General features: G+C 50.6%; 1 protein-coding gene across 15 annotated transcripts in view; it reads left to right on the top strand.

Annotated features, from left to right (window-relative positions):
• Positions 1 to 17,546, top strand: part of Fhad1 (forkhead associated phosphopeptide binding domain 1) — a 119,976-nt gene that overhangs the window by 15,723 nt on the left and 86,707 nt on the right. For all 15 annotated transcript variants that reach the window (XM_087550749.1, XM_087550739.1, XM_087550748.1 and 12 more), the window contains 2 exon segments: positions 10,538 to 10,781; positions 16,278 to 16,387. In XM_087550749.1, coding sequence (XP_087406875.1) covers positions 10,538 to 10,781; positions 16,278 to 16,387 — 354 coding nt within the window.

Genomic DNA, 17,546 nt, shown 5'->3' with positions numbered 1-17,546 from the left:
ATGGACATCCTCTACTTCAGTTCCTCAAAATGCAGGTAGGCGCCATGAATAGCCGAGGCCCAGAGAACACACACTCATCTCTGTCAAGTGGGAAGAGGCAGAGAACCAAGTGGAGCCAGATTTCCTTAAAGATACATCCCGTCCCCTTAGCCAGAGGGGCAGGTGAGCGAGCTCGGTCCGAGTGTGGGAAATGTGCCTCCCCAGAAGAGCGCTGAGGCTCAGGCTACTGAGCTCGAGGGAGGATACTTTACAACTTTGCAAGCCTCGACACCATGGCTGACCCACGGCTGAGCACAGAGAACAGTTACTGCGACCACAGTGCAAGCCCTTTCCTCACTGGCTGAGTGACCAGGAGGGTACAATCCCACGTCACCTGAGCCTTGACTTTTCCTTCTCTGCTTATATTTGTCTTTATTTTGTCTGTTTAAAAGATCATTTTATTTTCATTTGGGTGTGTGTGTGTGCGTGTGCGCATGCGTGCATGCGTGCACACATGTTTTACAGCCTGTCTATTTTAAAGCTTGTCAAGCACAATCTTGATATCAATAATAATATATAAATATAAATATATTATATACTTATATATTATAATGTATTATATTTAATATGTTACATAGTATATCATACATTATATTATATAATGATAATAACAGTCTTATTAATCTTATACTCTCATTCTGTCACTGTTTTGTTTTTGTTTTTGTTTTTTTTGAGACAAGGTCTCTCTATGTAGCCCTGGCTGACCTGAACTTACTATGTAGACCAAGCTGGCCCAGAACTCAGAGCTCCACCTGCCTAGGCCTCCCAAGCGCTGGGATTAAAGACGAGCTCCATCATGCCCAGTCCTTCCTCTCAGTTCGTGTTGACAGGCAATTAGACTAGCAGAGTCTGGGTGAGGAGCCAGTGTTCTCTGTTTGTCTGCACTTGGACCTAAGCTGGCTCAAGGCACTTTAAAAAACGAACCATTATTTTGTTCCTTGCACTGAGCAAAGCAGAATCCGGTACCTGTGCTTGTAAATGAAGTTTTATCGGGGCACAGCCTTGCCTGTTCATGTGGCTGCTGCCTCTGTTTACCTTCCAGGTCCACTGGCAAAGTCAGTTCACCAACCTACCCTGGCAACACTGCTGTGCCCCCTCTTGCTTTATGCAATCCCCCAAAGAAGAATTTAAAAACAGAGGCAGAGAGAGAAGGGACTAACTCGCACTGAGCCCTCCTCTGTTTGCTTAGGGCTGTGTGGGTTAATAGTTTACTCAGCTAACTGAGAGGTCGGGAAAAGTAGACTTTGAACACTCTTTCCACTGTCTCTTTAAAACAGCAACGGTGAATATGCATATGCAAATGTGTTCCTATGTGTATGCAAATGTGAGTATTTGCATATTCTAGCCACATCGAGGTAAATGCTCTAGGCCATTAATATAAACTGTACACCTCGAGTGTTACAAAAGGAACCTGGTCCTTTGGGAGGTTTTGTTTTGTTTTGTTTTGTTTTTTGAGAACTTAGGAATGTTTCCAAAATGTAACTTCTGAAGCAAGAAAGTGGATTTGTTTGTGCTCTGAAGTAGGCCACAACTCAGTGGTTCTCAACCTGTGGGTCGCAACCCTAAAAGACCATTGGAAAAACAGTGATATCTATACAATTTATAACAGTGGCTGGAGGGAGGGCTCAGAGGTTAAGAGCACTGTCTGCTCTTTAAGAGGTCCTGAGTTCAACTCCCAGCAACCACATGATGGCTCACAACCATCTGTAATGAGATCCGGCACACAGGCATACATGCAGACAGAAATAAATAAATATTTTAAAAAAAATTTTTTTTTTGGTTCTTTTTTTCGGAGCTGGGGACCGAACCCAGGGCCTTGCGCTTCCTAGGTAAGCGCTCTACCACTGAGCTAAATCCCCAGCCCCTAAAAAAAATTTTAACAGTGACAGAGTTACAGTTATGAGGTAGCAACTAAAATAATTGTATGGTTGGGGTCACCAAGCCATGAGGAACTATATTAAAGCAGCGTTAGGAAGGCTGAGAACCACTGCTGTAGCTGGACGTGGGGTTTGTGGTTGTAGCTGAGTGGCTTTTTACTTCCCATCCCTCTTAAGTTTCACTTCCTGTCTTACCCTAAATCTCTCCCTCCCCGTTTGACTTAAGTTCTGTATGCAGTAAGCCTGTCGGAACCTGTAGGGCGCCTTGCCTTTGGGGACACGGTGGCACTTATGTGAAGTCTCAGTGAGCTTATTGTCCAGGAAATTTTACTGTTGTCAGGTGACAGAAACCCAGATCAAACTGAGCAAAACAAACAAACAAAACCGTGTAACTCGAAAGCGTCTGCTTCCGGCCTGGCTTGCTCCCAGCGATCCAGTAATGCTCAGGAATCCATCTCGTCCAGTTTCATTAACTCACTACTTCAGCAGACTCTGCACAAGGCTCACTGGGAGCAGGGCCTCGCCTGCAGCCTTGACAGCAGATTTGATTGTTTTGTTTTCCCAGTTATTTGTCTTGGGTGGTCATGTGACTATCTGGGACCTTCTCACTGATGGCTCTCACAGGCATTTTCCTGGGTCTGAGGGATCAGCTCTTAGGACGACATGAATTCAGAACTGAACGGGAGGGGCTGGGAAGACGGCCCAGTGGGTAAAGTGCTGGCTGGCAAGCGTGAATTTGGTCTTTGATTTCTACATGTTTCATGTGAGCATGCATATTTGCACGTGTGTGGGCCGGTGGATGTGTTTAACAGTGTGCACTCGAATGTGTGGGGTGGTTTGAAGATGCTTGCCCCACGGAGTGGCACTGTTGGGGATGTGGCCTTGTTGGAGTAGGTGTGGTCTTGTTGGAGGAAGTGTGTCACTGTTGCGGTGGGCTTTGAGACCTTCCTTCTAGCCATGTGGGAACCAGCCGCCTTCTAGCTGCCTTCGGAACGTGAGGTAGAATTCTCAGCTCCTCTAGAGCGCCATGCTTGCCTAGATGCTGCCTGCCATGCTTCCCGCCTTAATGATGTTGGACTGAATCTCTGAACCTGTAAGCCAGGCCCCAGTTAAATGTTGTTCTTTATAAGAGTTGCTGAAGTCATGATGTCTTCCCCACAGCAATGAAACCCTATTATGACAATATGGAATCCTAAAGTTGATGTCAGAAGTCATCCTCAGTGACGCTTTGACCTTATTCTTTGAGGCAGGATCTCTCAATCAAACCCAGAGCTCACCAATATGGGTAGTCCAGTAGCCAGCCTGCTCTGCTTTCTAAGGCTGGAGTGACAGGTGGGCCGCCATGGCCGCCAAGCACTTACGTGGGTTCTGGGAATTCACACTCCAGTCCTCACACCCTGTGTGGCAAATGCTTTAGCTCCTGAGCTGTCGTCTCCCCAGCATTCACACAAAAGAGCTGGGCGCGGAGGCCAGCCAGGCTAGCTAGCCGAACCTACGAGCACCAGATTCATCGAGAGACTCTGATTAAACACTGAAGTAGAGGTAATTGTAAAGGACAGCTGGTGTAGATCTCTGGCTTCCATGTGTATGTGTGCTCACAAACATACATGCGCCCATACATGCATCCATATATACTTGTGAAAATTGAAAAAATAAAAGAACATGTGTGTGCGTACGCACACGCGCACACACACTCACACAAACACATAGAATTGAGAGAGGGGAAGAAGTCTTTTCCGTAGAAAAGTCAAGGTGCATCCCAGCGCCGCCCAGATGTCCACAGATGGGGACACACTGATGGTGCATTTCAGGAAGAGTTCCTACTACCTGAGCAGAGCGTCCCTGTCAGGATCCAGAGATGAAAATGACGATAATCCGTTCTCCTCTGGAACAGTCTGCTCCGGGGAGGATGCTGGAAGATGCCGGCTGAGAGGCTCCACCCAGAGATTTCTATCTTCACTGACTTTAAGTAATCTCGACTCTTGAGAAGGCCATGGTGTCAGGCCATGGTGTCTGCAGCAGGGTAGTGTGTCGGGGACTGGAGGGCTGGCAGGAATGATCAGGACAAGCGTTGGTCGTCTTCCCCCAGCTCACCCGTGCGTGCTGTTTCTTCTGTGCTGAACTTCTTCTAGAGGGACCTGCTGATGCATATGGAATCCAGAGCCAGGGCCCTTTATATCAAAGGAAAGTTCCAGAAACCGGAACAGGAGGGCGTGGGACAGCAGACTACCCCAGGGAAGGTGTGGTACAGACCACATGCATGGCATCGGGACTGGGGCTGGGGGACCAGAGGGACGGTGCAGACCCCTGAGGATCACTCGAAGCTTCCTGTCCCTACTTGTGGCACATGCTTAACCCAGCTTCCACCCGGAAGGGCAAGGCTCTGACCTGAAGGTTTACAGAGAGGAGAGAACACCATAAGCCAGATGCAGGGAGACAAAGACCAAAAGAAAGGCTTTGGAACAAGCAGATTCAGAGGTGTCTACCTTTAATGGTCTAAAGCTTAAGGACATCACTTGGTACCTCTAGGTCCAACAAAATATAATCTTGGTCTCTCAGACTGAAAAGCCCCAGCATAATGTTACTCTGGGGGTGGGGCTTAAATACTTTTACCCCATTTGAAATTATGGAGCCACCTCTGAAGGCTGTTTGGCCAGGTACCAAACAGCGCCTTCTGCTGGCCTGGCTGTGGAACTGCACTTTTGTGTCCAGCCTATCTGGTAGTCAGAATTGTCATTGCTGGGGAGCACATGGGTGGGGGTTATGGGGAGGCATGTCCTTCCAGCTATGGTGCATTAGTGAGAGCACAATCAGAGGAAGTGGCTTGGCAGTGGATCTAAGGAACTCCCCTATTTGAGCCACTGCAGGTAGAATCTGTACTTGTTTGTTCGTGTGTGTGTTTTAGTCTTATAACTTAAGATCTAAAAATCAATCAAACAAACAAACAACCCAGGGCTGAAGGGGTTATCTCAGTTGATAAAGTATTTGTTTTGCAAACATGCAAAGCTAAATTTCATCCCTGTGTGATGGCGCTTGCCTTTAATCCCAGCACTCAAGAGGCTGAGCTGGGTAGGCTGTGAGTTCAAAACCAGCCTGGTCTAGGTAGGGAGTAACGGGTCAGCTAAGGCTGCATTGAAAGTAGAGTGGTCCTGTAAAACAAAACAAAGCAAACAAGCGAACAAACAAAAAACTGAACTTGATCCTCAGGCCCCTTGGGGTGGCACATTTGTAATCCCAGCTCTAAGGCAGTGAAGTTGGAGATGGGTTGGTCTCTGGGGCTCACAAGCCAGACAGTCTAGCATCCTGTGCCAGATCCAGGGCAGTGAGAGACTTTGTTTTGACAGACAGACAGACAGACAGACAGGAGGCAGGCAGGCAGGGAAGGAGGGAGGGAGGGAGGGACTAATAGGTCCTGAGGAACACCTGAAGTTGTCTTCTAGCACACTGACACAGACACACGCACACATGCACACACACATATACACATGAGTAAACACACATATGAACATATGTGGCATACTAGCCTTATTTTAACATAATTACAGAAAGGCTTTAATTGTAACAGTTCACTGACACCTTTTCCCATTATTGCCCCATTGTCAACAAATATCACGAACAGAGAGAGGATCCATTCTGACTCCTTACTATAACTGCACCCCAGGACCCGCATCCCAGCCAGCCAGGACCTATGCTGCATTCTACCACTGTACTCCTGCACTACGTAACACTCTCTCTCCTTGGAAGGCTTAAGGAGCCCTGACCAGACATCCTGGAGACCGTCCCTTAGTCTGAATACACCAGAGACCTCCCTCTCATTAGACCGGGTCAAAGCTTTCAGAAAGCCCTGACCAACTAAGGTGGCCTGGACTTACTGCCCCAACCCCTCAGAGGCACCTGGATGAGGGCAGCGCCTGTCAGGTTTCTCCATGCTAGAGGCACTGTTTCTGCTCTCTGGCAACAAGAACCAGTTATAGTTCAGCCTCCATGGGAGACATGAGCCACCTACAGGGAAGCGTAGCCACAGAAAATTCCATTACAGAGGTTCTGCCTACCCTGAGGTCTTCCTCCCCTCCCCCTGAGGAAGACTCCTCCTCTCTCCAAGGGTTTACTTTACTCAGTTGTACGTAGCCGGACAGCCTTGGGTCTTTATTTTACACATTGAATTACAATTAACTGTTTATTTTTATGGAGAGAATGTGAGGCCTCAGAACATGTATGGCTGTATGTGGAAGCCAGAGGACAACCTTCCGTGTGAATACCATCTGTGTTACTTTGAGACCCAGAAGGCTGTAGGGATCTGTATGGCTGAAACAGGGAGGTTCAGTGTGAGACCCCAGGAAATCAAAAAATAATGAAGATGGAGACGCAGCTGAGGAAGACACCCCAATGTCAATCTTGCCAACATACACATTCACACAGGCAAACACACAAACACACACAAACACACAATTCTCACACATGCACACACATGTACACACAGTATCTCACACATGCACACACATGTACACATACACACGCAAGTGCACCCACACACATAACACACAGAGAGATGCTTTTGTTTAAAAAAGAACTAAGGCTATCATCCATCCCAAAGTATAGACAAGGTCTGGTGTTCAGCTAAGTCGTTGAGATCCATGGTGTTTGCACCCCCCCCCTCTGAAGTTAGGGGTGTATAGTCCTAAAGCCACTGAGCCACACACCCTCCTGAGATGCCATCTAGGTTTATCTAGATGAAAAGTTAATTGACGGGGTTGGGGATTTAGCTCCGTGGTAGAGCGCTTGCCTAGCAAGCACAAGGCCCTGGGTTCGGTCCCCAGCTCCGGAAAAAAAAAAAAAGTTAACTGACAGTTGACAGGTCCTTACCAGTGCTTAGAACATGCGTATGTGAGGAGAGCCCTTATGGAGTCTTACAACAGGGAACACAGCACACCCATCTGCTTCTATCACAGACACCTGCGACAGTGCTTTAACTCTTGAGGAGGGTGCGCCAAGAGAAATAAGCCGATCATAAAATGACCCAGCTCGGGTCTGGAGAGGTGGCTCAGCGGTTAAGAGCATGCTCTGCTCCCTCAGAGGAACCTAATTAAGTGCCCAGCACCCACATCAGGGCCCACAACTGCTGTTCCTACTCCAGGAGCTCCAGCACCTCTAAGTTCCTGCACTCGTAGACACAGACACAGACACAACATCTCTTTAAAAAACATTGTCCCATTAGCTCATATTTGAGTCGGGGTAGAGGTTCAGTTTGTATGGGGTATGCAGAGCAGAAAAGTTCAAAGAGAAAGAAAGGAGAAAGGGGTAGGAAAGGGAGCCAGGAGTGGGAAGAAATCGAGTTTATAAGACACGGTGCAAAGCAGCTTGAGTGATATTACGACGGGGTAAATTTTGGGTGTTCTTCCCCTCTCCTTGCTGGCTCCTCCTCCTTCCCCCTCTCCTCCCTGGCTCCTCCTTTCCCCTCTCCTCGTTGGCTCCTCCTCTTTCCCCCTCTCCTCGCTGGCTCCTCCTCTTTCCCCCTCTCCTCCCTGGCTCCTCCTCCTTCCCCCTCTCCTCCCTGGCTCCTCCTCCTTCCCCCTCTCCTCCCTGGCTCCTCCTCCTTCCCCCTCTCCTCCCTGGCTCCTCCTCCTTCCCCCTCTCCTCCCTGGCTCCTCCTCCTTTCCCCTCTCCTCCCTGGCTCCTCCTCCTTCCCCCTCTCCTCGCTGGCTCCTCCTCCTTCCCCCTCTCCTCGCTGGCTCCTCCTCCTTTCCCCTCTCCTCCCTGGCTCTTCCTCCTTTCCCCTCTCCTCCCTGGCTCCTCCTCCTTCCCCCTCTCCTTGCTGGCTCCTCCTCCTTCCCCCTCTCCTCCCTGGCTCCTCCTTTCCCCCTCTCCTCGTTGGCTCCTCCTCTTTCCCCCTCTCCTCGCTGGCTCCTCCTCCTTCCCCCTCTCCTCGCTGGCTCCTCCTCCTTCCCACTCTTCTCCCTGGCTCCTCCTCCCTCGTCATTACCACATTCTCTAGTCTAGAGAGTCAGCTAGGGTAGATCCTAGGGTCTAGCCTAGTCCACTCAGCCCTAGTTGGATCACATGTTCTTTGAACCGATCTTTGTAGTCAAGTCAGGGGATGTGACTGGCTAGTTGCTTAGTCCCTCCCATAAAATAGGGACGGGGAGATTGCCCTGAACCACCCCCGGACCCAGTGGTGTAGAGTGGGTCCTAGGAGGTGGCGTTCCTCGTTGATCAGGACTCTGGGAGTGGTTCACTGAGATGCATTCCGCCCGCACGTTCAACACGCATCTTTTAATCCAGTTAGAACAGTCTAGAAAGAACTGAGGCCAGTGGGCCCAGCCAGGAACAGGACTCAGCCATGTTCCCTTCCTGGCCACAGATTCTAAGTGAGTCAGTGAGTCACTTTCCTAAGTGACTCTGTTTCCCTGAATGTTTTTCTCCTCGCTGGCTCTAAGAGTCTTCTGGGCCCAGCCAGGAACAGGACTCAGCCATGTTCCCTTCCTGGCCACAGATTCTAAGTGAGTCAGTGGTCAGCTTTCCTAAGTGACTCTGTTTCCCTGAATGTTTTTCTCCTCGCTGGCTCTAAGAGTCTTCTGGGAAGCCCAGGATCCTTGACCTGATCTAGACTGGGTTAGGCTTCTGAGCAGGGGGCAGCCTTCCTTTGATGGGGACACTTCAGAACAGATCTCAGCAAGTTCCAGTTTAGAACCTACTCTCTGTTCCTCATGGGTTTGGTGTTCAGAAAGAGGAACGGCAGCTGTGGAAACATTGGGATCACCAAGCTCCTAGCGCAGGTTGTCGCTTGCAAAGTATCCTTGGTATTCTCAGAGAAAGGAGACAGAGACAGGGCACGGGCATACGGGGTGACAGGGGCTGGGGTGAGGGGATAGACATAGAGAAGGAGAGAGAACACAGAGAGGAGAGGGGGTGGAAGACAGAGGGGGAGGGAGGCAGGAGAGAGAGGAAGGCTAAGGTCTAGAGCCTGGCCCTCTCCAGCATGCCCTGAGCCTGGGTGACTCATCCAAGGGCTTCGTGGGAATAGGTGAGCCTTGTGCAACAGACAACAGCACAGTTGCCGTCATCACCGAAGGACAAAGCACAGGGGAGACGCCTCATTACCAGTTCTGCGTCAGCTCCACACCATATTGCCTCTCCCGCGGGGACCGGTTCTGACGTTCCTCCTGGGGGAAGGCTCTTGGCTCTCCACTGAAGCAGCCAGACACCTCCGTGGTGTCCCAGATCTAAGGCACCTGCTACAATCAGGTTGAGGCAGTTGAGGACGAAGGCTTCGAGGCAGCGTCCCGCCCCTCCCCCGAGATCTCAGTCCTGGGATGTGTAGACGGACCATAGTGTGTTGTGTGGAGTTCCCTATATGCTTGTTTTTCCTCCCAGCCCCAAGCTCCCCAAATAACAACTCTGAGACTTAAATATATTTACAAATGCTTTGGCCAAGGTCTCTGGCTCGTTCTCTGACTAATTCACAGCTTAGTCATCCCATCATTCTATCCAAAGTTAGGCTGTATGGCTGGTTACCTGGTCCCCGGTTATGTGCCACCATCTTCCTCTGTGTCTGGGACCCAAATCCTCTTTCTCCAGCCTGTCTCCCCCACACCCCAGCACCCTTTCTCTATCCCGGAACTTCCACCTCCCTATTTCCTGCCTAAGCCAATAGGCCAAGAACATTTTTACTGACAGGTGATTCTTCCAAACAGTGCTAGAGACCCTCTCTACACTAGTGTGGATAGAATTGACTTGGGGTGGGGGAGGGGAGGATTCCTGGAGCTGGTCTGACTCTCAGTGACCCACCTCACACTCTCTTTCATGCCCCTGCACCCAGCACGGCGCACCCAGCATCCGCTGTGGGAGCTGCAGTTGTGTCTGGGGTGGGTAAGAAGGAGGAAAGGCCTGGTCCCTGCAGTGCCATCCTGTCAGTTCAGCAGCTCAGAGCCATGTCCCTGGCTCAGGAGATGTCACGTGTGGAAAGTCCTGGATGAGGATTCAGGAGGGCACTGAGATGGATCGTAGCGGTTCTAGAACTTACTAGAATCATTTACTAATACCGTGGAAAGACAGACAGACGACAGGATGGCAGGGCCTCTGAGGAGAGTTCAGGCCTCAGAACCAAGATCGAGAGCACAGCAGAAGCTCTGAGGAGAGGGCTCAAACCCTCCAACCACCATGGCAAAAGCGAGGTCCCGGGTTATATGCTCCTGAGGATGGGAAGGTTTCACAGCTCGGGCCTGCAGCCAGGCTCTCTGGTTCCCAGGAAGGGGAGCAGGGTGTGCAGCTTTGATGTGAACTCACTTCCCAGGAGAGTCCTCAGCCCCTGGCAGTCTGTTAGGTGCCTGTCGGTGTCTGCGAGAAGTGGGAGGCCTGCAAGTGCCCAGGCCTGATCCTCACATCCTATTTTTACAACATGACCTTGCCCAGCCTCAGCGTCATCCACACTGACTGCATTAGATGGGGGTCGGGAATCTCTTGGTGGGATGTGATGATGGCCTAGGGTCCCGAGGCAGGGTATTGTCCCAGACTTGAGGAACATTGCAAGGTTTCTCGGAGGGAGCGACTCGTGAGCTGGATCTTAGGACAAGCAGTGCTGTATGAAAACATCACCTCCCCTGAGCCTCCCGTCTGTCCCACAGGTCTCCTGCCCGTGGGTGAGGGGCTCAGCACCTTGGCCAAATCCACAGTCACACCTGTCGTCCTCGCCCCCCAACATGCCCTTCCACCAGGGCATCCGGTCAGCCTCGGTACAAAGAAGTTGGTCGCAGGGTTGTCCCAGACCCGCCGTGGTCCCCCCATCTGCTCCTCACCAGCGGCCCATGAGTGCCAGTGGGAAGATGTTTTCCTTTATGATGAACCCAAAGTCTCCTGTCATCAAGCAAGGTACGTGCCAGGCTCTGGGGGTGGTTTCAGGCGAGGGTTTAAAGCCATGAAGATGGTCGGCCTTGGTTTTCACTTTTCTCTGACTCTAACTATATAGACTATCACTAGTTGGTTAATGGTGGGCAGGTGAAAGGGCTAAATAGGGAAAGGGGCCTGCCACCAACTCTGACAACCTGAGTTTAATTCCCAGAACCCACAAGGTAGAAGGAAAGAACTGACTCCTGCAAGCTGTCTCTGGCCTTCTCAGATATGTATGGGCCATAAGCACGTCCCCATGCAGGCACACACACACATGCACACAGAGTTAAAAATAAATGAAACATTAAAAAAAAAAGGTTACTTAAATAAATAGAGAAAATGGGGGGGGGTTAGTAGGGTGTTTGCCTAGTATACATACAGTCCTGGTTTTGCATAAAACCATATATGGTGGGGCACGATGGCGCACACCTTTAATCTCAGCACTCGAGAGGCAGAGGCAAGCGGTTCTCTGTGAGTTCGAAGCCAGACTGGTCTACATACTGGGTTCCAGAATAGCCAGGGCTACACAAAACCATGTCTCAAGAAATAAAAAAGAAAGAGAAGGAAGGAAGGAGGAAGAGAAAAAAGTTAAAGATAAACAAAACAAGGAAACATCCAGCTGTGCGATTCTAACCTCTGGATTCCTCCTTTGAGCTCCTGGGTTTGTCTCTGAGCCCCAGTCCTCACCACAGTTCCCTGCGCAGGGTGTGGGCGTACACGTGTGCATGCATGTTCATGGACATACAGTGTTCAGCAGGATCTACACGATTCTCTTTGGTGCACGAGCAGACCCCATTTGCCCACAGAGCTCTTGGGAAGTTGTAAAATTGTTTGGTCACTACAGCACCTGCGAGAAGAGAAGAGTGAGGCTTACCAGAGAAAGTCCTTTCCCGGAGGGAAGATCTGTCCGCTCTAGTTTAATTTAGCAATCTGTATCTTATGACCACCCACCCACAGCTTTGTAGTGTGGGGTACACACAGCCTTTGGGGTGTTGTCCAACTCCTACCCCAAACCATCCTGAAAAGTCTCCACGTGTTTGGGGATAGGACACTCTTGTCCATTCCTGTCCTCCTGGCCACAGTAGCCCTAGCAGCAGACTAGATGTCAATTCAGGCCGTGGGCACAGTCCCCAGGCTTCCTCCATGGCGGCTTGACCAAGGTTTCCTTCTTAGTCTTCTCAGCCTCCGCTCCACAGCCCCTACGTGCGTCCCTGTTTCTTGGCTCTCTCCACTTCCTCCCCTGGCCTTTCGAGACCTTTCACCTAGTTACCCTCTGTCTTAGGTCTTATTGCTGTGAACAGACACCATGACCAATGTAAGTTTTATAAAGGACAACATTTAACTGGGGCTGGCTTACGGGTTCAGAGGTTCATGGCAGCATCCAGGCAGGCATGGTGCAGGAGGAGCTGAGTTCTACATCGTCACCCGAAGGAAGTCAGGAACAGACTCAGCATCCCAGGAGGAGCTAGGAGGAGGGTCCCCAAGCCCACCCCCACAGTGACACATGTCCTCCAACAAGGCCACACCTTCTAATAGTGCCACTCCCTGCGCCAAGCTTATGCAAACCATCGCACCTTCCTCTAGCACGAAAACTGTACTTAACCTGGGGACTGTTGGGACGAGGAGGAGGCAAGTGGATGCTAGGGCTGGCACCACCATCGTCAACTGAGCCACCCACGCTCTGGAAGCAGCCTGTCGGCCCAACATGTAGACGCAAACATTTCCAAACATACAGAGTAGGTCCCACTTGGAAGGCTGAGGCTGGAGGATGGCAGCTTTGGTGCCTGCTTGAGCTACAGAGTGAGTTCCAGATAAGTCTGGTTAGCACGACGGGATCCTGGGCGTATATCCCTGTGGGAGAACGAGTGCCTCTTGTGCGAGGGCCTCGGCTCCACCCTTGGTGCTGGCAAACAGAAATGACTTTGCAGAGAGCCTCCACCTAATTCTATCTGTAATATTCTGTTAAACTGTTTTATTTTATATTGGTTTATTTTATATGTTTGGGTGTTTTACCTGCATGAAAGTCTGCGCACCATGTGCATGCAGTACCCACGGAGGCCAGAAGAGGGTGTTAGAGCCCCTGGAACTGAAGTTATAGACCATTGTGAACCACCATGTGGTTGCTGGGAATCGAACTCAGTTCTTCTGGAAGAGCGGCCAGGGCTCTTAACCGCTGAGCCATCTCTCCAGCCCCTTCTTACTTATTTTAAATCAGAGTGTCTTAGCCTTCGTTAATGGAACCAATGTATGTTATGCATTTCAAAGCACATTGTACATATCCGCATGGACACCATAAACTAAAGTTTAATACACATACAGTGGGTATCAGTTGTTAATTATGTGATAAATTATCCCCAAGCCCAACAGCCTGACAATGAAAACACACGCACGCGCGCACACACACACACACACACGCACACGTGCGTGCAACACACACACACACACATGCACTGAATAAAGACTGTGTGTTGGGCTGCCTGTAGCCAGGGATTTGGGGTCACTCAACCCCATGCTGTGGCTCAGGATAGTCCCGAGATAGAAGTTATGGAGCTGTCCAGGACTGTGCACCACGTGCATGCAGTACCCACGGAGGCCAGAAGAGGGCGTCAGGCTGTGGTCCCCTGAAGGCTTCACCGAGCCTGGCGATCAAATGACCAAAGAAACTCAGGGAAGAAAGGATTGCTGGGCTTACACTTCTAGAAGGACAGAATCTGTCTTGGCCGGGAGGCACAGCCATCGGGCGTCCATCTGGTACAGTTGTGCAGACGCTGTTGAAGTGCCAGGAATCAGACCCAGGGCCTCCTACCTCCTAGTCAAGTGCTCTATCCCCCAGCCCCAGCCCCAGCCCCAGTCCCAGCCCCAGCCCCAGCCCCAGCCCCAGCCCCAGCCCCAGCTCCAGCCCCAGCCCCAGCCCCAGTCCCAGCTCCAGCTCCAGCCCCAGCCCCAGCCCCAGCTCCAGCCCCAGCCCCAGCCCCAGCCCCAGGCCAATTTTACTTTCTTAAATTTAGACCAGGTCTCACTAAGTCACTTAGGCTGGCTTTGAAATTACTGTGTAACCCTTAGGCTGATCTTAAACTTGTATTCTATCTCTGTTTCTGTCTGTCTATCTCTCTCTGTGTGTGTGCGTGTGTCTGTCTGTCTGTCTGGTGTTTTTTATTGAAAGTAGATTTTTTTTCATACAGTAAGTATATGCTGATTATGATTTTTCCCTTCCCTAACTTCTCCCTGATCCGTCCTTCTTTTCCACCCATCCAGATCCATACCCCCTCTCTCTTTCTCTCTCTCTCTCTCTCTCTCTCTCTCTCTCTCTCTCTCTCTCTCTCTGTCTCTCATCAGAATACAAACAGGCATCTAAAATAACAGTAATTAATAAGAATACAATTAAATAAAAACAAACCAGATTAGGACAAAACCAGATTAGGAGTGGGGAGTTTAAGAAAAATCACAAGAAACACCTACACGCAGAATGTGCGCTATACCCAGTCACACACAGAAAGCCTATGAAAACAAAATTAAAAACCACAATATTTAACTAAAAGATCTATAAGGTTAAAAAAGGAAAAAAAAAAAACCTGCCAGACAAAGCACTGGGAGACCAAACAAATCCTCCGAACCCATCTACTGCTGGGCGCAGGTCTCCCTTAGGTGTGGTCTGTATACCCACTGAGGCTCCGCTGGAGAAAACGCACTTCCCCTTTGCGTGTCTCAGTCCCTTGGGTAGCTGGATTACAGATCTCTGTCCTTGTAGAGCAATAAGCAGCGGCCTGAAGTGAATGGTTGGGGCCGTGTCCCAGTAAAATTTTATTTTTAACAGTTTGCTGCTTTGTTTGTTTTTGCAACAGAGTCTCGGTATGTAGCCCTGGCCGTCCCAGGACTCACTATGTAGACCGTGCTGGCTTCAGACTCACATGAATCTGTGGGCCTCTGCCTTCCGAGTGCTGGGGTTAGAGGTGGGCACCCCCCCACACACATAGCTCAAAGTGTTTCAAAGATTTGCTTATTTGATTTGATGTGCGATGATGTCTTGCTCACGTGTGTCCCTGTGCAGCACATGGGTGTCGCGGCTGTAGAACCAGAAGGTAAGGTGTCAGATATCCTGGAACTGAACTCGGAGATGGTTGTGAGCCACCATGTGGGTGCTGGGACTGGAACCCAGGACCTCTAGAAGAGCAGTCAGTGCTCTTAACCGCTGAGCCATCTCTCTCTAGCCACACACCCCCTCAATTATTTTTAAAAGCATGAGGGAGCTGAAGAGATGTGTCAGTAGGTAAGAGTGCTGGGTGCTCTTGCACAGGACTGAAGTTCAGTTCCCAGCACCTACATCAGGTAGCTCAAAACCATCTATAACTCCGGCTCCTGAGAACACAATGTCTCAGGCCTCCACAGACATCTGCACTCACGTACACCTACCCGCGCGCAGACACACGCCTGCATTGGGTTGAAAATAGTGAAACCACACATTTTCTCAAGGCATTCTGTGAGCATGGTGACTCGCGTCTGTGATCCCAGCACTCAGGAGGCTGAGGCCGGAGGATTGGCATGTGTTTAGGGCCAGCCTGGGCTACACAGCGCATTTCAGAGCCAGCACAACTCTATATATGTCTTTTTTTATTTAATCTCATAATAGCTCCCTGCGATAAGACTGTTCACGTCACTGAATTATTTATGTAGAAACCAAGGCAGAGGGAGGCTTAGCGCTCCCCTCATGGTCGCCAGATCCTGGTGCAGCAGAGAAAGGCGCATCAGTGATCGGCAGGCCACAGAGCAGTGAGGAAGAGAGGTGAGCTGGCTGCTCTCCCGGCCAGTCCTTCCTCAGCCATGTCGCTGCATACACATGGCTCTGAACTTTTTAAGTCAGAGAAACATCTGGGAACAGGACCTGGTGGATAAAGTGGCTGCAGCCAAAGCGTGAAGACCCGAGTTCAGGTCCCCAGAACCTGTGAAAAGCAGGGCAGTGTGCATATGTAATCACAGCCACGGGGAGGCAGACAAGGGGATGGCCAGAGCTTCCGACAGTCAGTATACCCAAAACCGTATGCTCTGTGTTCAGTGAGACCCCGACAAAAAGTAAGATGGTCAGTGAGGGAGGAGCACATGTGATGTCAGCCTCTGGCCTCGGCATACACACGCACACACACACTCACACGCCTTCTCACAAGCATGTACATGGGAACACACAGGCATACAAACAAACACAAGTTAAAAAACTAAAGACTGGGCATGGTGACCCATGCCCCCAATCCCAGCACTTTGGAGTTAGAGATGGGTGGAACTCTGTGCGTTTGAGGCCAGCCTGGTCTTCATAGAGAATTCCAAGCCAGGGAGAGCTACATAGTGAGACTCAATTTAGTGATGATGGTGATGGTGGTGGTGATGGTGATGTAGTATGACTTTTGAGGGAAAACCATGAATAGCTCAGGGTGTGGGGACCTTCAAGCTGGGGAACACAGCACCCTGTTCTCTGTGGATGTCCTGCAGTGTGGGCCAGCGCCATGGAGATGTCAGAGCAAGGCTTGACCGAGGGACTCGCCGGGATAGTACCTCCCCCCGAGATCTTCATGGACCAGGACCTAGGCCAGCAAGACAAGGTGAGGTGGGGCTGGGGGTCCACAGGGCCCTAGCAGTCAGAGGCCACGGAACCTCGTCACCTCTCCTCTGTGTCCTACATCCAAGGGACCACTGACTCAATTGACGTGTCCTAGACAATAACAGCCTCACGGACAGTTCGTTGAGCATTTCCTGTGAGCCAGGCTGAGCCCCTAACTCAACACTCATCAGCTCCTCTCATCTCTGAAGGCTTCAGAACAGATCCCATCACCTCCACTTTACTGAGGAAGAAACTTCAGCTCAAAGAGGTTGGCTGGCGTGCCCAGGTTCGCACAGCGTAAAAAGTAGAATGGAATCGGCACCCAGGTCCGGTGCCTCTCTCCCCCACACCGGCTCAACCCCAAGTGATGGCACAGCGGTGGGGAAAATACACAACAGCTGTGGGCGGAAAGGGGAGCTGAGGTAAAAGACAGGAGAGCCAAGGCGATGCTGTTAGAGACGTGGAGCAGAGGGGTCAGAGGCTGAACCCTAAAGGGATTCAGCACAGGCTACCCCAGACACTGACCACTCCCTATCCAGCCACAGCTTGAAAACAGAAAGGAGACCCTGAACAGGCAGGTATGGCTCAGGTGGTAGCATGCTTGCCCACCACGTGGTGCACGAGGTCCTGGCTTTGGCCCCAAACACTGCATAAACCAGGCAGGTGACACACAGGCCTGTGATCCCAGCACTCCGAGGTGGAGGCAGGAGGATGAAAGGCTCAAGGTCATCCTGAGCTATATAGTAAGCTCAAGGCCAGCCTCGGCTACATAAGACCCAAACTACAGCCCAATAAATGCCTCACTTTCCTTACAGACTGAGGTCTGAGCCCAAGAAGTTCTTTTTTTTTTTTTTTTTTTTTTGGTTCTTTTTTTCGGAGCTGGGGACCGAACCCAGGGCCTTGCGCTTCCTAGGCAAGCGCTCTACCACTGAGCTAAATCCCCAACCCTGCCCAAGAAGTTCTTGCAGGAACACTGGGTCCTTTGATGCTTGGGATCACTGTCTTAAGAGTGTCGACGTTAGGGCCAGGAGGCAGTTCTGAGGTTGGTGTCCTTAGACCAGACCATGAGGTGCTGTGGTATGATGAGAAGCCACCTGTCTGTCATCCTGCAGCAAGTCACCCCAAACTGTAGTGGCTAAAACAGCCACCCGCCATTCCCT

Source organism: Rattus norvegicus, chromosome 5, assembly GCF_021556685.1.
Source record: "Rattus norvegicus strain SHRSP/BbbUtx chromosome 5, alternate assembly SHRSP_T2T, whole genome shotgun sequence".
NCBI lineage: Eukaryota > Metazoa > Chordata > Mammalia > Rodentia > Muridae > Rattus > Rattus norvegicus.
The sequence above is the reverse complement of the archived record's forward strand: the minus strand, read 5'-3'. Positions and strand labels throughout refer to the sequence as shown.